The 22,536-nt window shown below is 47.6% G+C and overlaps 1 protein-coding gene across 1 annotated transcript in view; it reads left to right on the forward strand.

The window, feature by feature from the left end:
- LOC141117008 (putative N-acetylated-alpha-linked acidic dipeptidase) overlaps positions 1-22,536 on the forward strand; it is a 381,126-nt gene that overhangs the window by 296,107 nt on the left and 62,483 nt on the right. Inside the window, exon 12 of the mRNA XM_073609573.1 lies at positions 17,511-17,578. Within this exon, the coding sequence (XP_073465674.1) occupies positions 17,511-17,578 (68 nt within the window). The remainder of the gene's footprint in view (positions 1-17,510; positions 17,579-22,536) is intronic.

Here is a 22,536-nt window from a genome sequence, read left to right on the forward strand (position 1 = left end):
TGCCCTCTTTTATTGGCTTGTGACTGTCTGCCTCTCCTTGTTGGCCTTCCAGACATACTAATGGCCTGCAGTGAGATGTAGCTGCACAAAGCTGGGATGTAATATATATATATATATATATATATATATATATATATATATATATATATATACTGATACTGCAGCTAGCAGAATCAACTGCCTGCCTGTAGTATTATTAGTATGAGAACACCAGCAATTGTCTTCAGGTAGCTTTATGTGCACACTGTGCAGAGGACACAGTACACTAACTGTAAATACTGCAGCTGTCTGCCTGTGGTATTAATAGGATCAGAACAACAGCAATTGTCTTCAGGTAGCTTTAGGTGCACACTGTGCAGAGGACGCAGTACACTAACTATAAATACTGCAGCTGCCTGCCTGTGGTACTAATAGGATCAGAAGAACACCACAATTTTCTTCAGGTAGCTTTAGGTGCACACTGTGCAGAGGACAAAGTACACTAACTGTAAACACTGCAGCTGCCTGCCTGTTGTATTAATAGGATCAGAACAACAGCAATTGTCTTCAGGTAGCTTTAGGTGCACACTGTGCAGAGGACGCAGTACACTAACTGTGTAAATACTGCAGCTGCCTGCCTGTGGCACTAATGGGATCAGAAGAACACCACCAATTTTTTTCAGGTAGCTTTAGGTGCACACTGTGCAGAGGACACAGTACACTAACTGTAAATACTGCAGCTGCCTGCCTGTGGTATTAATAGGATCAGAAGACCAGCAATTGTCTTCAGGTAGCTTTAGGTGTACACTGTGCAGAGGACGCACTACACTAACTTGTAAATACTGCAGCTGCCTGCGGTACTAATAGGATCAGAAGAACACCACCAATTTTCTTCATGTAGCTCTAGGTGCACACTGTGCAGAGGAAGCACTACACTAACTTTTAAATACTGCAGCTGTCTGCCTGTGGTATTATTAGGATCAGAACAACAGCAATTGTCTTCAGGTAGCTTTAGGTGCACACTGTGCAGAGGACACAGTACACTAACTGTAAATACTTCAGCTGCCTGCCTGTGGTACTAATAGGATCAGAAGAATACCACCAATTTTCTTCAGGTAGCTTTAGGTGCACACTGTGCAGAGGACACCGTACACTAACTGTAAATACTGTAGCTGCCTGCCTGTGGTATTAATAGGATCAGAACAACAGCAATTGTCTTCAGGTAGCTTTAGGTGCACAGATGACACAGTACACTAACTGTAAATACTGTAGCTGCCTGCCTGTGGTATTAATAGGATCAGAAAAACAGCAATTGTCTTCAGGTAGCTTTAGGTGCACACAGTGCAGAGGACGCAGTACACTAATGCCCCGTACACACGGTCGGATTTTCCGATGGACAATGTCCGATCAGAGCGTGTTGTCGGAAATTCCGACCGTGTGTGGGCGCCATCGGACATTTTCCATCGGATTTTCCGACACACAAAGTTGGACAGCAGGAGATAAAATTTTCCGACAACAAAATCCGATCGCGTCAATTCAGACCGTGTGTGGCCTGTTCCGACGCACAAAGTGCCACGCATGCTCAGAAGAAATTCCGACACGGGACAGCTTGTTCTGGTAAACTTAGCGTTCGTAATGGATACAGCACTTTCGTCACACTGCAATGTTAAAAATGGTTTAATACAGCGCACTCTCTTCTTCTTTATAATGTGACAAGAATTAAGTCGTTTTGCTGCTCATATTCACACACACTTCTCACAAAGTTTTATTTGTGTTTTTTTAGTGGGATTCCCTCAATTAGGGATGAGCTTCGTGTTCGAGTCGAACCCATGTTCGACTCGAACATCGGCTGTTCGATCGTTCGCCGAATTGCGAACGTTATGGGCCGTTCGCGCTAAATTCGTGTGGCGCGTCACGGCCCATAATTCACTGCGGCATCGCAGTGCATTGCTGGCTGATGATTGGCCAAGCATGCACTATGACCCGCATGCTTGGCCAATCACAGCGCTGTCAGTAGAGAGAGCTGTAATTGGCCAAAGCCAGGGTGGCTTTGGCCAATTATGGCTCAGGGGATTTAGTACACACCCCACACTATATAAGGCCGCCTGCACGGCGGCCCTGTGTAGTGTGTGTTCCGGTGTGCTGAGAGATAGAGAGAGAGAGAGACAGTGTCATTTGATTTGAGTTAGATAGATTAGGCAGAACAGTCAGTCAGTTAGCTGCACTTACAGTGTATTGTGTATATATATGCATCCCAGGTGTTGCATATATATATATACACTGTATTCAGTTTAGCTAGATCCGTTCCTGTTATCTTCTATCTAGACTATTTACATTTAATGCAGTGCGTCCTGCTCACAGTGTTCAGCTAGATCCGTTCCTGCTATTTACATTTAGTGCAGTGCGTCCTGCTCACAGTGTTCAGCTAGATCCATTCCTGTTATCTTCTAGACTATTTACATTTAGTGCAGTGCGTCCTGCTCACAGTGTTCAGCTAGATCCGTTCCTGCAATTTACATTTAGTGCAGTGCGTCCTGCTCACAGTGTTCAGCTAGATCCGTTCCTGCTATTTACATTTAGTGCAGTGCGTCCTGCTCACAGTGTTCAGCTAGATCCGTTCCTGCTATTTACATTTAGTGCAGTGCGTCCTGCTCACAGTGTTCAGCTAGATCCGTTCCTGCTATTTACATTTAGTGCAGTGCGTCCTGCTCACAGTGTTCAGCTAGATCCGTTCCTGCTATTTACATTTAGTGCAGTGCGTCCTGCTCACAGTGTTCAGCTAGATCCGTTCCTGCTATTTACATTTAGTGCAGTGCGTCCTGCTCACAGTGTTCAGCTAGATCCGTTCCTGCTATTTACATTTAGTGCAGTGCGTCCTGCTCACAGTGTTCAGCTAGATCCGTTCCTGCTATTTACATTTAGTGCAGTGCGTCCTGCTCACAGTGTTCAGCTAGATCCGTTCCTGTTATCTTCTAGACTATTTACATTTAGTGCAGTGCGTCCTGCTCACAGTGTTCAGCTAGATCCGTTCCTGCTATTTACATTTAGTGCAGTGCGTCCTGCTCACAGTGTTCAGCTAGATCCGTTCCTGTTATCTTCTAGACTATTTACATTTAGTGCAGTGCGTCCTGCTCACAGTGTTCAGCTAGATCCGTTCCTGTTATCTTCTAGACTATTTACATTTAGTGCAGTGCGTCCTGCTCACAGTGTTCAGCTAGATCCGTTCCTGCTATTTACATTTAGTGCAGTGCGTCCTGCTCACAGTGTTCAGCTAGATCCGTTCCTGTTAAATTCCTACTGACCGGCAGGCTTGTCTGGTTACAGTATATAAAGCTACCTGAAGAAAATTACAGGTGTTCTATTTGATCCTATTAGTACCACGGTCAGGCAGCTAGACTATTTACATTTAGTACAGTGCGTCCTGCTCACAGTGTTCAGCTAGATCCGTTCCTGTTATCTTCCTACTGACAGGCAGGCTTGTCTGGTTACAGTATATAAAGCTACCTGAAGAAAATTACAGGTGTTCTATTTGATCCTATTAGTACCACGGTCAGGCAGCTAGACTATTTACATTTAGTACAGTGCGTCCTGCTCACAGTGTACAGCTAGATCCGTTCCTGTTATCTTCCTACTGACAGGCAGGCTTGTCTGGTTACAGTATATAAAGCTACCTGAAGAAAATTACAGGTGTTCTATTTGATCCTATTAGTACCACGGTCAGGCAGCTAGACTATTTACATTTAGTACAGCGTCCTGCTCACAGTGTTCAGCTAGATCCGTTCCTGTTATCTTCCTACTGACAGGCAGGCTTGTCTGGTTACAGTATATAAAGCTACTTGAAGAAAATTACAGGTGTTCTATCCCAGCTTAGTGCAGCTACAGGCCATTAGTATGTCTGGAAGGCCAAGAAGGAGAGGCAGACAGTCACAAGCCAATAAGAGAGGGCAAGCAGGCTCTGTGTCTAGTGCTGGTCGTGGAGACGGTGCATCCTCATCAGCACGTGGCCATGGGACACGCTTGGCCTTTTTTTCGGCAGCTGGCCATGTTGAGCCGCAACATGCGGAAGACTTGGTCGAGTGGATGACCAAGCCGTCCTCATCCTCCTCATCCTCTCTCACCCATGCCCAGGGTGCTTTGTCTGGCAAAGCAGCGGCCTCTTCCCTCAGCTCAATGTCATCAGTGACTCCTTCCCTAGCTCCACCATGTCCTCATGAGGATTCCCTCGAACTGTTTGACCACAGTGTTGGGTACATGCTCCAGGAGGATGCCCAGCGTTTGGAAGGCTCTGATGACGATACTGAGCTCGATGAAGGCAGTAACATGAGCGCGGACAGAGGGGGTGCCCAAGAAGGACAGCAATCTGGCAGTCATGCTCCCCCTGCTGCAGCATACTGCCAGGTTTGCTCCAGTGATGAGGAGGGAGGGGATGATGAGGTCACTGACTCAACGTGGGTGCCTGATAGGAGAGAGGAGGAGGAGGAGGAGGAGGAGGAGGAGGCGGCAGCACATCACCAACGAGGCAGGATGCCCTCCAGGGGCCAGCCTAAGGGCAGCACATTGACTGCATCACACCCCAAAGCTCCACATGTGCAGGGCGCTGCAGTCTCTGCGCGTTATTCAAAAAGTTCTTTGGTGTGGGCCTTTTTTGAGACGAGTGCATCAGATCGCACCGCTGCTATTTGCAACATATGTCTCAAGCGTATCTCGCGTGGCCAAAATATCTCCCGCTTGGGTACCACATGCTTGACCAGACATATGTTGACCTGCCATGCAGTTCGTTGGCAAGCGTATCTAAAAGACCCACACCAAAGAACAAAGAGGATCTCTCCTTGCTCCTCATCAGCTGAGATTTCCAACCCCACTAGACCTTCAGTCCTCTCTGAGACCTGCAGTGAGAGGAATGAAGGTGTAGAATTAGGTGTGTCACAGCCAAGTACTTGTGGGCAATCTGCTTTTGGTACACCGACGTCAGATTGTACCAGGCAAATTTCCCTGCCCCAGCTGCTGCACCGCCGAAAGAAGTTTGCTCCCAGCCATCCACATGCCCAGCGGTTGAATGCTAGCTTGGCAAAATTGCTAGCACTTCAACTGCTGCCTTTTCAGTTGGTAGACTCTGCCCCCTTCCGTGATGTTTGTGGAATGTGCGGTTCCTCAGTGGCAGGTACCCAAACGCCACTTTTTCTCACGGAAGGCGATTCCGGCTCTCTACCGGCATGTGGAAGGCAATGTCCATGCCTCGCTGGACAGGGCGGTCAGCGGTAAGGTGCATATTACCGCTGACTCATGGTCCAGCAGGCATGGACAGGGACGTTACCTAAGTTTCACGGCGCATTGGGTGACTCTGCTGGCAGCTGGGAAGGATGCAGGACAAGGTGCAGTAGTGTTGGAGGTTGTTCCGCCACCACGCCTCCAAAATGCTGATTGTGACACACCTCTCTCCTCCACCCCCTCCTCTTCTTCTTCCTCCATGGCCTCTTCCTCGGAACCAGCGGTGCTCCGTAGGCGTTCAAGGGGCTACGCAAGTACGCAGGCCAAAAGATGCCATGCGGTGCTTGAGCTGGTGTGCTTGGGGGACAGGAGCCACACTGGGGCAGAGGTTCTGTCAGCTCTGCAGGGGCAGGTTCAGAGGTGGTTGACGCCACGCCAACTTAAGGCAGGAATGGTGGTTTGCGACAATGGCACCAACCTCCTCTCTGCCCTCCGACAGGGACAAATGACCCATGTGCCCTGTTTGGCTCACGTCCTTAACTTGGTGTTGCAGCGGTTCTTGGGCAGGTACCCGGGCTTACAGGATGTCCTGAGGCAGGCCAGGAAAGTCTGTGTGCATTTCCGCCGGTCATATAATGCCAGTGCTCGGCTGACGGACCTCCAAAAGGAGTTTAACCTGCCCAAGAACCGCCTAATCTGTGACATGCCCACCAGGTGGAACTCAACGTTGGCCATGCTGCAGCGGCTGCACACGCAGCAGAGGGCCATCAATGAGTACCTGTGCGACTATGGCACCAGGACAGGGTCAGGGGAGCTTGGTTTTTTTTCCCCACGCCAGTGGGCCATGATCAGGGATGCATGCACTGTCCTGTCACCATTCGAGGAGGCCACGAGGATGGTGAGCAGTGACAGTGCATGCATCAGTGACACTGTCCCCCTTGTCCACCTGTTGGAGCACACGCTGCGTGGAATAATGGACAGGGCACTTGAGGCAGAACAGAGGCAGGAAGAGGAGGACTTCCTTAGCTCTCAAGGCCCCCTTTATCCAGACAGTGTTCCTGCGTGCCCGCCGATCACACAGGAAGAGGACGAGGAGGAAGAGGAGGAGGAGGAAGATTGTGTCAGTATGGAGGTGGAGCCTGGCACTCAGCATCAGCAGCAGTCTTTAAGGGATCAGTCCCAAGAAACACATGGACTTGTACGTGGCTGGGAGGAGGTGGCTGCGGACCATGTCGTTCTTAGTGACCCAGAGGACTCCGGACCGAATGCCTCAGCAAACCTACGCTGCATGGCCTCCCTGATCCTGCAAAGCCTGCGTAAGGATCCTCGTATTCGTGGTATCAAGGAGAAGGACCAATACTGGCTGGCAACCCTCCTTGATCCACGTTACAAGGGTAAGGTTGCGGACCTTATCTTGCCATCGCAGAGGGAGCAGAGGATGAAACATCTTCGGGAGGCCTTGCAGAAAGGTCTGTGCAACGCGTTCCCAGAGACTGGGAGGTTACAAACTCCTGTTTCTGGACAACGTGTTGCTGAGGCTTCGGTCAGTCAAAGAAGGAGCGGTGGAGAAGGTGGCCGTCTGACCGATGCGTTCAGACAATTTTTTGGTCCGCAGCCCCAAGGTATGATCGGTTCCAGCAACCATCGCCAGCGTCTGTTTTACATGGTGCAGGAATACCTAGGGGCAAGATCAGACTTGGACACCTTTCCCACCGAAAATCCTCTGGGTTACTGGGTCTTGAGGATGGATCACTGGCCAGAGCTTGCACAGTATGCAATTGAGCTACTGGCCTGTCCTGCATCCAGCGTTCTTTCGGAACGCACATTCAGTGCTGCTGGAGGCGTGGTAACCGATCACAGGGTGCGTCTGTCCACCGACTCGGTCGATCGGCTGACCTTCATAAAAATGAATGAGTCTTGGATCACCACCAGCTACCAAGCACCTGATGCTGATGTAACCGAATAATTTTTTTTGAAATCTCAGATCCCTTCAAAGACTGCCTATGCTGATGCTGAGTGACTATCCCTGAGTAATTATCCTCTTCCTCCTCAATCATCACGCTGATAGCTTGTAAGAACATTTTTGGTTCTGGGTGCCACCACCAGTGCCTAAGGCACAATTTTTCAGCCCCTGTTTAACAGGGGCGTGTAATTACAATTTTTGATGTAATACTTTGCAGCAGGGCTCGTTCCTGCATTCCAACTAGAGTGTCTGTGAGGGGTTGCAGTGTTGTGGCACCAGCACCAGTGCTTAGGGCCCAATTTTTCTGCCCCTGTCTAACAGGGGCGTGTAATTACAATTTTTGATGCAATACTTTGCAGCAGGGCTCGTTCCTGCGTTCCAACTAGAGTGTCTGTGAGGGGTTGCAGTGTTGTGGCACCAGCACCAGTGCCTAAGGCCCAATTTTTCTGCCCCTGTCTAACAGGGGCGTGTAATTACAATTTTTGATGCAATACTTTGCAGCAGGGCTCGTTCCTGCGTTCCAACTAGAGTGTCTGTGAGGGGTTGCAGTGTTGTGGCACCAGCACCAGTGCCTAAGGCCCAATTTTTCTGCCCCTGTCTAACAGGGGCGTGTAATTACAATTTTTGAAGCAATAATTTGCAGCAGGGCTCGTTCCTGCGTTCCAACTAGAGTGTCTGTGAGGGGTTGCAGTGTTGTGGCACCAGCACCAGTGCCTAAGGCCTAATTTTTCAGCTCCTGTTCAACAGGGGCATGTAATTACAATTCTTGATCTAATATTTCACAGCAGGGCCCTGTGAGGGCTTACAGTGTTGTGGCCACAGCAACACCTAAGGCCCAAATTTCTGCTGAGTATATAGGGCAGGACCCTACTTTCAAACATCTAACTTACAAACGACTCCTACTTGCAAACGGAAGGAGACAACAGGAAGTGAGATGAAATCTACCCCTAGGAAGGGAAATTCTCTCCTGTAAGAGTTAATATGGGAAAACAAGTTCTCCTTTCCACTGATGCTTTCCAATCCTTGTTCCACAAAAAAACCCAAATTTTCAAAAAACATTTTTCATTGGGACAAAAAAGTGAGGTGAAATCTTCTGAAGAGGAGGAAAGACAGCAAAACAAATGTCACAGGGGTGATAACCCTTCCCTATGTTTTCCAAAAAGCTTAGAAAAGATTTTTTGGCTGGAGCTAAACACGTTAAAAATGTTCAAAATTACAAACAGATTCTACTTAACAACAAACCTACAGTCCCTGTCTTGTTTGCACCGCCTGTATACTGCTGTTCAGAGTATATAGGGCCTGGTGGCCCCACACCTTTCCTTATTTTAATTTGGGTGCGGGGTTCCCCTTAATATCCATACAAGACCCAAAGGGACTGGTAATGGACTGGGGGGTACCCATGCCGTTTGTCTCACTGATTTTCATCCATATTGCCATGACCCGACATGACATTAAACCCGCAAGCAGTTTTAAATGAGATTTTTTCCTTTAAAAATGACATTTGGTGCAGGGACTGTTCTAAACATGGGAAACACGCGTCACTTTACAGGCATACTATAGACACCCCCCAGGTACGATATTTAAAGGAATATTTCACTTTTTTTTTTTTACTTTAAGCATCATTAAAATCACTGCTCCCGAAAAAACGGCCGTTTTTAAAAGTTTTTTTTGCATTGATACATGTCCCCTGGGGTAGGACCCGGGTCCCCAAACCCTTTTTAGGACAATACCATGCAAATTAGCCTTTAAAATGAGCACTTTTGATTTCGAACGTTCGAGTCCCATAGACGTCAATGGGGTTCTAACGTTCGTGCGAACTTTCGGTCCGTTCGCGGGTTCTGGTGCGAACCGAACCGGGGGGTGTTCGGCTCATCCCTACCCTCAATATATTGTTATTAGTTGTCACATCTGAAAGTTTTATATATATTTTTTTTTTTTTTTGGGATTTTCAGCCTTTTTTTTTCTTTAATGTTTGTATTTTTTCCAAGGCTGATCTTTGTTCAATGTTATTTTTATTTTTACTCCAGAATATTTTTGTGTGTGTTTTGTGTGTCAAGTTACCCCAACACCATTGATATCTTTTATTATTTAATCTCCAGGAGATTGTTTGGTGTTGGTGTCCCTTGTTCATTTCACATTGTATATTTGAAATGTACCTGAATCCTCACAAACCAACTGTCATTTTTGAAGTAAAACACATAGGAGAGTATAATTCAAAACAAAAATCCTTTATTAAGGGATCAGAACCAAACAAAGAGGGAGGCAACACTGGATCAACAGCAGAAATTAGTGAAGCCTGGGACCCCCACGGCAGACATCAATTCTTCAACATCAAAATTGGTGGCCTGAGGAGTCCATATGTAAGGGAGGGCAATCTGGTCCAGAATTCGCAGAGATCCGGATAGTAGCAGATGACATCTGTGTCCCCAGGCTGTGGTACCACAAGAGGCTGCATCTTTTGGTCAACCAGACTGGATCCAGGGCAATCACTGTCTGGTCTTCCTTCCACGCTTCCTTTCCAGGCTGTGGCTGTGCAGTTGGAGATGCAGGAGGAGGAGTAGGACCTGGAGGAGGAGGAGGAGGAGGACTGGGAGGACCTGGAGGAGGACTGGGAGGACCTGGAGGAGAGGGAGGAGGAGGACCTGCAGGAGGAGGAGGAGGATCATCCCAAAGCTGTGTGTGAGGTGTAATTTGGCCCCTCATACCTTTCTCCAGAGCCTCTGATATGAGGGCCTCACACATGGCTTTTTGGCCCTCCTCCATCCTCTGCATTTTATATGCTCTGAATGCAGCAATGTTCTCCTGCATGGTGTGGGGTGCTCCCAGGACCTCTGTAGCCCTCCAAAAGAATGCTATAGCCGCCTCCTCTAGGGTACTCGTCCTACTGCCACTTTCTGTTTTCAGGTGTGGTGGAGGGACCTTGATATCAGCCAGCCGGCTCGGCCCGGCCACCTCCTGGCTGAGACTTCCCTGTGTATGAAAAAGGGACATGGTTGTAATGTTTTGCATCATCAATCACAATCCTAAATTAGTACTCCCAACTAACATCTAGTTAACATCATTGATTGGACAAGCAGAAATATTTAGAGGAATGCTATACCTGGCTCAATCTGGGCTCCTCCACATATGGCCTGGAAGGCCCAGGTTGGGCGTCAGAAGCCTCAGCCAGGGGGGAAGGAAGCGTGGAAGGAAGACTGGAGAGGGATGGCCTGGGTTCAGTCTGGCCTGCCAGAAAGTGCAGCCTGTCGTAGTACAACATCCTGGGGACATAGATGTCATCTGCTGCTCCGGATCTCTGTGAATCCAGGACTTTCTTGCGCTCCCTCAGATATGTGCTCCTCAGGCCACCAATGAAAATCTTTAAATAAGTGATGTCTGCCGTGGGGATCACCTGCTTCACAATTTCACACAATTGCTCCAGTGCTGCCTTCCTCTTTGCTTGGTTCTTGAAATGGGGGTGGGTAATCTCCCACAGACAGGGCAGCTCACTTAGCATATCAATGAATAGTGTCATGAAGTCAGTATCTCTCATTAAGATATCCATGTTCACTGCAAGACACAACACAAGACAAAGCCTAATGTCAGACAAAACTCTCCTAATCTTGTTACAATATAGGCCTCAATCTAGAAGCAGTATAGGCACAAGTTTGTCTCTTACCTTCGTTCTTACGATCGGTGCGTCCAATGCTCCTTCCTCCGCTCACAGATCGTACGTAATACGCACGCGTGTTACGCTTTATACACACTGCGCATGCGTGTAACTCCGCCCGCCCCTGACGTTCTTTCTAGTCTATTCCCCGCCCCTTTTCGTTCGGCGCAGTGGGTGAAGAGCACATGGCGGAGTTACAGCAGGTGCGTGCTAATTCTAGCAACGAGGAGGAGGAGGAGGAAAGCCCGGATCCAGGCACGTCCCGATCCAGAAGGAGACGTTTTAAGGCCACAAATATGTCGTTTGGGGAGATGTTGGAGATGGTCGACATCATGAAGAAGTCCGACTATGACGGAAAATATGGGCCTTACCCCAACCCCAACATCCGAAAGGCCAAGATCATGGGGAAAGTGGTCAGGAGTCTTGAGAGGAATTTCGGGGTACGACGATCGAAAGATCAGCTCAGGAAGCGGTGGTCGGACCTGAAGTTGAGAGAGCCAGAGCAGTACCGAAAGATCCGGAGAGTGCTGCAAAAAAGTAAGTAGTTGTGCTGTGTTCCTATTCTTTCTGTCTTTATTCCGTTCGTTCTGCTCCATATGCTTTTAGTAATTGTAACGTTTAAAAAGGTCAACTTTAATGTTCATGGGCCCATTATTCGTTCGTATCAAACATTTTTCTTTCGGCCTCTAGAACACCATTGCATTTTCACACATTTTTGGGGGCCTACTTGGATGCCAAATATTTGTTTGTGTAGATGGGTTTGTTACTAGAATGAAATGCCAACTAGATTGTGTGTAAGGAGAGGACACTGAGCAGCTGTTTTCACATCTGGACACTGGAGCACTAGTGTGGGACCCCAGAACACCATTTTTATTAGGGGACCACACAGGTGCTCCAGTGTATACTATAGGGGGGGCTACATCTGTGAAGCTTGTACTAAACAGATAAAGTATTGCAGCTTGACAAAGGGCAATAAAAAATATACATCTTGGAACTCGGCTAAATAGACAATTGTACCCCACTTCCAAGCAATGTTTCCTAGTTCTAGTTCTGCCATCAAATATCTGTGTGCTAATTATACCATTTTTGTTTTACATAGGGGAGAAAAGACTCGGAGGACACCCCTCATCCCAGGAGAACACAGACCCCCCCCCTCTGGAAGAAGGGGAAATACCGCAAACCCAAGAAGCTGAGCAGGAGGAAGAAGAAGATGTGGTGGAGATTGGCACCACAACAGGTGAGTGTCTGCGACCACAGACTCAGGTAAAAGAGATGGATGGTGGCAGATTTTTGAGACCTTTTTTTTTGTTCTTTATCTCTTTTTAGGTGATCGTGATCCAGAACGCTTTACATCTGAAAGTGCCCAGATACTCATCGGGGAGATCATGGGGTGTAATCTCCAATTGCAAAACATCCAGCAACAAATCACTGATGTTATTAAAAAAATAATAACATCATTGATGTTTTGGGGGGAATTTAAACCCCACAAAATCACCTGTTTTATATTACTAAAATTTTTACAATGTTTAGAAAAGCCAAATTTGGAGGATGAACACAGTGTGCCAACATGTGCTATCTGCCATCACAGGAGATCAATGGACGCGTTTTGGGGGTGCAACCCCTTCCTCAATTATAAAGTCGCATTGAGGAAGGGCTTGCTCCCCCAAAACACGTCCCTTGATCCCCCCTGATGGCAGATAGCACATGTTGACATTCGTAAATTGGTGTGCATCTTCCAAATTTGGCTTTTCCAGGGGTGATTTCCCCCCATCTGAACGCTATATCAAACACAGTTCCTAAATACTCATGTCTGATATAGCCTTCAGGTTTTACCATATGTGAACTTTGTAAGTTCAAGTTTTTTGGCTTTCTTGTTGGTTTTACACAGGCCTGTTTTATCTGAAATGGATATTTCGATTTTTGATAATGCTACTGCAAACATTGTTATACAACAAACATGTTGGTTTGTTTTAAAAACCTTTCGTAAATGCACATGTGATTGTGCAGCTATAAAAAAGTGCCTTACTCAAGAATGTGTGGATTATTGTCTCAACACTACAACACTTTTGGGGTGATGTAATTGCTGTTTTATGCACAAATGGGGGTTATTTCCTAAGGGCAATTACACTTTGCACTACAAGTGCAGGTTCAGTGCAGTTGCAAGTGCACTTGTAGTGAAATGTGTTTTGGCATTTAGGAAGTACCAGCCAACACTATTTTTTATAAGGTTACCCAATCACGACATTTTCTGCACTCAAAACATTTCTGTCAGGGTCAGCTAAAACAAACACAAGCAGTAAATGTCCACCAAGAATTTCTTTTGTTTGTTTTTTATTTGAAAAAGGTGTCACAGATTGTCTGGCATTTTGATAGCCCCCCTACCCGCAAAGAACTCCAGGTAGCGTAACCGGACATCACGGGCATTCAGGGAGGGCAAGCCAGGACGGCCACTTTCAAGCGCCGTCAGTGTTGATGGATTTGGGATTCCGGCCTCAGGCCCAACTGAGCCAGCATAGTTGGCTGAATGTTTTCTTAAAAAATTATGGAGAACACAGCAGGCAAGTATTATATGGTTCAGTTTATACTCCGCCATATGGATGGGTGTCAGAAATAATCGGAACCGGCTGGCCAGGATTCCAAATGTGTTCTCCACCACTCTTCGGGCTCTGGCCAGCCGGTAATTAAAAACCCTCTGTTCCGGGGTGAGGGTCCTCATCGGGAATGGCCGCATCAGGTGGTCCCCCAGCGCAAATGCTTCATCAGCAACGAACACAAATGGGAGACCTTCAACATTGTCCTCTGAAGGTGGCAAGTCCAAGCTGCCATTCTGGAGACGCCTGTAGAACTCCGTCTGGGCGATCACTCCACCATCGAACATCCGACCATTCTTCCCCACGTCCACATACAAGAACTCGTAATTAGCCGACACCACCGCCAACATCACTATACTATTAAACCCCTTGTAATTATAATAGTACGACCCCGAGTTGGGTGGTGGGACGATGTGGACGTGTTTCCCATCAATTGCCCCTCCGCAGTTAGGAAAGTCCCACCGCTGGGCAAAGTGGGAGGCCACAGTCTGCCATTCCTGTGGCGTGGAAGGAAACTGTTGAGGAAAAAACAATAAACATTACTATTTTTTCACAGAAACATGGCAAGCAGATTATACACAAACATTATGGGGCAACCTCCAGATAGCATTTACTAAGGGGAATTTAACAAGGCCAAAGTATAAGGTACACCTATCATATTCCCCCTCCCCCCCTCTCATGGGCCATTTCTAACATTATAGGGGGGGGGACTCTTGGACAGGTAACCCTCTTCACTTCATTGAGAGATGAATGCCTAAATACAGGGTATTACTTGGAACAGCCCCTCCTTAGTTACACTATTAGCAGACCACTGGACAGGTAAGAAGTGTCTGAATACAAAGATATAAATACACATTGTACACATTTGAGGACATTTGGACATTCTGCTATTACCTATCAAGATAATAATATGATACAAAAACTTTAAACAGTTCCATTGGAAAGTATACAGGCAGGCCCTTGCACTACATGCTTTGGGGAATTCATCCATAAATCTGACCAGTAAAGAGATGGGTATAGTGTGTATGGGTTTGGCAAAGTCAGCAGATAGATGATTGAGGATAGAGAATTGGGATCAGCTGACTTAGCAGTTGGGGGGAGGGAGGGTTACCAAAAATTTGTGGACACCACAAAAAAAGCCTCTGGCACTCTGCCTGAATTTAAAGCTAAAATAACATTAACAAACATTTTAGGGGGTGTTTGGGGTAAAGCACTACTATAGAGCTGATAAAATACATTGTTCAGTGACTACATGAGGTGAATATAGGCAGGAGACACCATGCTGGAGAGGTTATTGAAGGGCAAATATGTATGAAGGACATAAAATAATAATTACATAAAAATCCAGCATGCATGAGAACAAAGGGGACATTCACAGCATATTACAATCGAGGTCATTAGGGAATGAGGAAAGAAATACAATATATTAGCAAACATTCAATACAATAAAATGTGATATAAAAGGAAAAAAATCTTACCTTCATATACTCCTTCTGCAGGACCTGTATGATGGCAGAACAGGTCTCTGGGATGATGATCCCCAGAGCCTGGGGGGAGATGCCTGTCGAGAACTTCAAGTCCTGCAGACTTCTCCCTGTGGCCAAATACCGCAAGGTAGCGACCAACCTCTGCTCCGGAGTGATGGCTTGCCTCATGCAGGTATCCTGCCTGCTAATATAGGGGGTCAGCGAAGCCAACAAACGGTGAAATACGGGGTCCGTCATCCTGAGAAAGTTCCTGAAATCATCAGGATTATTCTCACGGATCTCACGGAGCAAAGGCATATGACAGAACTGGTCACGCTGAAGCAACCAATTCTTGGTCCATGAACTCCTCCCCACCCTGTTCATGGACTGGACTTGTGTCAAGGTCAGGACCCCAACACCAAGCCCCCGCACAGCACGAACTCTACGAGGAGTACGCATACAAAACATGGCTAGAAAACGGTCGGCTGCTCAGAACGAAGTAACAGAATGCACTGAAGAACAGCAAGGCCTGTGAAGAGCGACCTGAAAACCAGTAACGAACGAACAAGAATACAATGACTCCTTAAAGTCACGCGGAACTTGCTGCACGCACTGAAGAGCAGATACAAACCCACAAGCACAAACTGAACGGCAGAAAACGATCTGAAAGCCACGAGTCTGAAAAAGCGCGAATCGTCTCTCACCAAACTTTTACTAACACGAGATTAGCAAAAGGAGCCCAAAGGGTGCCGCGCTTGGTTCTGAACCGGCCTTTTCTAGTCTCGTCGTACGTGGTGTACGTGACCGCGTGGTTGTCGATCGGAAATTCCGACAACTTTGTGCGACCGTGTGTAGGCAAAACAAGTTTGAGCCAACATCCGTCGGAAAAAATCCTAGGATTTTGTTGTCGGAATGTCCGATCAATGTCCGAGTGTGTGTACGGGGCATAACTGTAAATACTGCAGCTGCCTGCCTGAGGTACTAATAGGATCAGAAGAACACCACCAATTTTCCTCAGGTAGCTTTAGGTGCACACTGTGCAGAGGACACAGTACACTAACTGTAAATACTGTAGCTGCCTGCCTGTGGTACTAATAGGATCAGAAGAACACCACTAATTTCTTCAGGTAGCTTTAGGTGCACACTGTGCAGAGGACGCACTACACTAATTTGTAAATACTGCAGCTGCCTGTGGTACTAATAGGATCAGACGAACACCTCCAATTTTCTTCAGGTAGCTTTAGGTGCACACTGTGCAGTGGACGTACTACACTAACTTGTAAATACTGCAGCTGCTTGCGGTACTAATAGTATCAGAAGAACACCACCAATTTTCTTCGGGTAGCTTTAGGTGCACACTGTGCAGAGGACGCACTACACTAACTGGTAAATACTGCAGCTGCCTGCGGTACTAATAGCATCAGAAGAACACCACTAATTTTCTTCAGGTAGCTTTAGGTGCACACTGTGCAGAGGATGCACTACACTAACTTGTAACTACTGCAGCTGCCTGTGTTACTAATAGTATCAGAAGAACACCACCAATTTTCTTCAGGTAGCTTTAGGTGCACACTGTGCAGAGGATGAACTGCACTAACTGTAAATACTGTAGCTAATAGGACTAATAGAATCAGAAGAACACCAGCAATTTTCTTCAGGTAGATGTAAATACTGTAAAAACACCTGCCTGCCTGTCAGTAGGAAGAGGATAACAGGAATGGATGTAGCTAAACTGAATACAGTGTATATATATATAGATATATATATATAACACCTAGGATGCATATATATATATACACAATACACTGTAAGTGCAGCTAACTGACTTGCTTGCCTACTCTATCTAACTTACCAACGCCGGAACACACTACACAGGGCCAACGTGCAGGCGGCCTTATATAGTGTGGGGCGTGTACTAAACTCCCTGAGCCATAATTGGCCAAAGCCACCCTGGCTTTGGCCAATTATGGCTCTCTGTACAGACGGCGCTGTGATTGGCCAAGCATGGGGGTCACAGTGCATGCTTGGCCAATCATCAGCCAGCAATGCACTGCGATGCCGCAGTGAATTATGGGCCGTGATGCGCCACTTGAATTGGGCGCGAACGGCCCATATCGTTCGCAATTCGACGAACGGTCGGACATGCAATGTTCGAGTCGAACATGGGTTTGACTCGAACTCGAAGCTCATCCCTAAACACTGCTGTAATATATTTACTATACACAATATTATGTATGAAAATATGCTATGCTTTCCCTTTATTATGCACTAATGGGGAAGCATTAGGCTTCTTCTCTGGTAGTGGTCAGCATTGGTGCACATAGTATATACTGTACTTATATTGTATGTTGCAATAGAACAGGCAGCTTGAACACAATTTATTTAAGTGGTTTGAAAATGTGACGTGACCTCATCTACTTAGCAATTCCTGCTGAAACTGTATTTTAATTCTAGTAGGTTGTGAGACTGTTTTGCTGGTTTTCCGTGTAGCCTGTCTGAAGTGCTTGACAGAAAACATAATAAATCCTAAGCCTCTAATTATATATTACTATAACTTTATCTTCTTAACATTTAAGATGTGTTTTTCTTGGTTGTGACATTATTTGTTTTAGTGAAAACACTTCTTGATTCATGATTACATCTCTTCCTTACAGGAAATTCCACCCTCCGTGCACTTGCAACTCCCATCCTGCATAAACTACTGTTTGCCGCAGCCAGAAAGGTACATCCATTACCAAGCAGTACAATAGTCACTAGGTTGTAATATACTTTAGACTTTTTCCTTGCCAAATCAGTGATTCATCACATCAGCACTTTAACAATTTTTCTGTGAGTATAGTTGCAGACTATTTATAATATCAAAGAACATACCCGGGATCCATTCCTTATTGGGACTAAGTAAACTGTGTTAGGTCCTGTGCCATGTACACAATCCTATAACCTTGCTGTATTGCTGTAACATCTCGATGCTGATGAAGCTTAGGAAACACTTTTTTTTGGGGGGGGGGGGTTACTAAAACGGATATACCCAGAATCTGGTGCAGCTGTGCATAGTAACCAATTAGCTTCTAACTTTAGCTTGTTCAATTATGCTTTGACAATAAAGCAGTGACGGCTGTGCTCAAAATTTTTGTGGGGGGCGCAACATTTAAAAAAAAAACATCATCAACTGCAGCCACTGTGCCATCAAACGCTGCCACTGTGCCCATTAAACACTGCCACTGTGCCATAAACGCTGCCAATGTGCCATCAATCGCAGCCACTGTGCCCATCAAACACTGCCACTGTGCCACCAAATGCTGCCACTGTGCCCATTAACTGCTGCTACTGTGCCATCAAACGCAGCCACTGTGACCATCATTTGCAGCCACTGTGCCCTCAAATGCTGCCACTGTGCCATCATTTGCAGCCACTGTGCCCATCAAACGCTGACACTGTTCCATCAAATGCTGCCACTGTGCCCAAACACAGCCACTGTGCCCATCAAACGTTGCCACTGTGTCCTCAAATGCTGCCACTGTGCCATCAATTGCAGCCACTGTGCCATCAAATGCTGCCACTGTGCCCAAACGCTGCCACTGTGCCCATCAAACGCTGCCCCTGTGCCCATCAAACGCTGCTACTGTGCCCTCAAACGCTGCCACTGTGCCATCAATTGCAGCCACTGTGCCATCAATTGCAGCCACTGTGCCATCAAATGCTGCCAGTGTGCCATCAAATGCTGCCAGTGCACACATAATATGCTGCCAGTGTGCCATCAAATTCTGCCAGTGTGCCCATCATATGCTGCCAGTGTGTCCATCAAATGCTGCCAGTGTGCCCATCACATGCTGCTAGTGTGTCCATCAAATGCTGCCAGTGTGCCCATCACACGCTGCCAATGTGCCCATCAAATGCTGCCAGTGTGCCCATCACATGCTGCTAGTGTGTCCATCAAATGCTGCCAGTGTGCCCATCACACGCTGCCAATGTGCCCATCAAACGCTGCCAGTGTGCCCATCATATGCTGCCAGTGTGTCCATCAAATGCTGCCAGTGTGCTCATCACATGCTGCCAGTGTGCTCAGCACATGCTGCCAGTTAGCCCATCATATGCTGACACCCTGCTCACACCCCCTCCCCGCGGATGGATCGCTGGACACCCTGCTAAGCACCCCCCGCAGATGGATCGTGGGACACAATGGCCCGCTCACCAAACAGCAAACAGGCAAAACATTTGTTCAAATACGCGAACACCGTTAAAGTCTATGGGACACGAATGTAAGAAATCAAAAGTGCTAATTTTAAAGGCTTATATGCAAGTTATTGTCCCCACACCTAATTTTATTTTTAAAATGGCATGGGGGTCCCTCAGGCACTATATACTCTGAACAGCAGTATATATACTATACGGCCTGCCCTATATACTGTGCATGAAAATTGGGACTTAGTTGCTGGTGGTACCAGAACAATGTAAGCCCTCACAGTTACTCTTGGTGGGCGTAGCAACGGGCCCTGCCTTGAAATATTATATAAAAAATTGTAAATACATACCCCTGTTAAACAGGGGCAGAAAAATTGGGCCTTGGGTGGTGGTGGTGCCACAACACTGTAACCCCTCACAGATACTCTTGTTGGGCGCAGGAACGGGCCCTGCTGTGAAATATTATATCAATAATTGTAATTACACGCCCCTGTTAAACAGGGGCAGAAAAATTGGGCCTTGGGTGGTGGTGGAGGTGCCACAGATGTGTCTGGACTGTGGAGAGGAGACTATAGGAAAACCAGAGCCACCAAGCTGGAGCCAACTGACTGAGTCCTGCATAGTGGACCTGAGAGGAAGTCAGTGACAGCGCCGCCAGACCAGTCTGAGGGTCACTGATGTAAGGGGGGTGTAAATACAATAATATAAAGGGACAATGATATAAAGGTTTCCCCCTTATATCAGTAACTCCCCCCCTTACCTTAGTGGATTCTCTCTGCGGAAGGTGGTCTTTGGTCACCAGAGTCGTCGTCCCTCCCCCCTCACATTCCCAGCGTTCCTGGGGTCCCACTTTTAACTGGAATTTTCTGTGCTTTAAAATGCATAGTTTTCCCTTTCATGAACAAGAAAATAATGACGTTATGATTTTGGGCTGGTATAATAATGCTACGGGGCTGGTATGACATTTTTTCCAAGGCTGCTTTATATTCCCAGTCCGGCCCTGCCAGTAGCTCAATTGCATATTGGCCAGTGGTCCATCCTCAAGACCCAGTAACCCAGTGGATGCTCTGTTGGAAAGGTCTCCAAGTCTGCTCTTGCCCCTAGATATTCCTGCACCATGTAATGCAGACGCTGGCAATGGTTCCTTCAACTGATCAGACCTTGGTGCTGAGGACTGTAAAATTGTTTAAAGGCATCGATTAGCCGGATACCTTCTCCACCGCTCTTTCTTCTGACTGAACGAAGCCTCAGCAGCACGTTGTCGAGCACCAAGAAATTGTAACCTCTCAGGGTCTGGAAATGTGTTGCACAAACTTTTCTTCAAGACCTCCTGAAGATGTTTTATCCTCTGCTCCCTCTGCGAAGGCAGGATGAGTTCTGCATATATAAATAAAGTGTAGCGCTATATAAGAATGAGTGCAAAACCTGAAGTGACTAAATAAAAGTGATATGTCATATATATAAATTACAATGAAATAATTAATAATGGTGCCACAAATAAAGTGACTTTACAATAAAGTGAACACAATGTCCATATATAAATGCTGCAAATAAAATTGCAAGAATGCAGTTGAACGTGATCCAAGTATGTAAAGGTGAAATCGTGAATTATGACACCAAACATTTCCAATCAGAGCACGTGTAGATCCGTGAGAAAATATATATGACTGTGAATAAACCACCACCATAGACAGAGGGGAGGCTTACCGGAACGCAGGGGCGGCGCCAGGTGGGTGCTTGGGTGTGCTAAAGCACCCTCAAAAATTGTTTAAACACCCACATAGCACCCCCAAAATGTACACACTTGAATTTCCAAAATATGTCATGGAATTTTTTTAATTAAATTTTTACCTGTGTGCTCTGTGTGACAAAAAAAGTCTGGAGACTCTTTTATATAGAGGAGGGATACTGCAGCTCTGGCCACATAAGCCGCTGATCTTCAGTGAGTCCCGGCATCATTAGTGGCGAATTGATCTCAGTACTGTACAGAGGCGCCTGGTTTTGAAAGCACTGGGACATGTGGTGCCTCTGTACTTGCCAGCCGCACTAAGGAAAGGAAGGAGAAGTTCTCAGCCCAGCCGAGCCGTGGAGGAAGGAATTCGTCTCTCTCTCCTTGCATGGAAGCCACGCCCACCCCTCCTCCTCGTCACAACCAGGCACACAGGAGCTGTGTGTGCTTCTATTGAGCTTCTATGGAGCTGCTGTGGGCTGAGCCAAGATCAGGACAAGAGGGAAGTTTCCTATCCCAGCCCCAGAGGAAGAGGGATTTCTTCTGCAAATGTAAGTAGAGTGCACCCTCCCCCTCACCATCACATTATCACCTGTCTGGCCCTGATCCTTATTTTGGAGCTACTGAGCTGGGAGGGGATAGGGACAGGCAGTGGGACTTCAGTCCTAATCAATGGAGGAAGGATAAGGATTGTTTTTCTGTCAGTAAGCTGTGCCAACCCTCCCCACACCAGGCAGTACCAACCCCTCCCCACACCAGGCTGTGCCAACCCTCCCCACACCAGGCTGTGCCAACCCTCCCCACACCAGGCTGTGCCAACCCTCCCCACACCAGGCAGTACCAACCCCTCCCCACACCAGGCTGTGCCAACCCTCCCCACACCAGGCAGTACCAACCCCTCCCCACACCAGGCAGTGACAACCCTCCCCACGCCAGGCAGTGCCAATCCCTCCCCACGCCAGGCTGTACCAACCCCTCCCCACGCCAGGCTGTACCAACCCCTCCCCACACCAGGCAGTGCCAACCCTCCCCACACCAGGCAGTGCCAACCCTCCCCACACCAGGCAGTACCAACCCCTCCCCACACCAGGCAGTGCCAGTCATTGCAAGTCAAATAGCCCAAGTCAAAGTCAAGTCGCAAGTCATTAGTGACAAGTCAAAGTCAAGTCGAGTCAGTTATTTAATTTTGTCAAGCAAGTCGCAAGTCCTCAAACAGGTGACTCGAGTCTGACTCGAGTCAAGTCATGTGACTCGAGTCCCCCACCTCTGCCAGGCAGTGCCAACCCCTCCCCACACCAGGCAGTGCCAACCCTCCCCACACCAGGCAGTGCCAACCCCTCCCCACACCAGGCAGTGCCAACCCTCCCCACACCAGGCAGTACCAACCCTCCCCACACCAGGCAGTACCAACCCCTCCCCACACCAGGCAGTGCCAACCCTCCCCACACCAGGCAGTACCAACCCCTTCCCACACCAGGCTGTGCCAACCCTCCCCACAGCAGGCAGTACCAACCCCTCCCCACACCAGGCAGTACCAACCCCTCCCCACATCAGGCAGTGCCAACCCTCCCCACACCAGGCAGTACCAACCCCTTCCCACACCAGGCAGTGCCACACCTCCCCACGCCAGGCTGTACCCCACACCAAGCAGTACCAACCCTCCCCTCACCAGGCAGTACCAACACCTCCCCACACCAGGCAGTACCAACCCCTCCCCACACCAGGCAGTGCCAACCCTCCCCACACCAGGCAGTACCAACCCCTCCCCA

Source organism: Aquarana catesbeiana, linkage group LG13, assembly GCF_042186555.1.
Source record: "Aquarana catesbeiana isolate 2022-GZ linkage group LG13, ASM4218655v1, whole genome shotgun sequence".
Taxonomy (NCBI): Eukaryota; Metazoa; Chordata; class Amphibia; order Anura; family Ranidae; genus Aquarana; species Aquarana catesbeiana.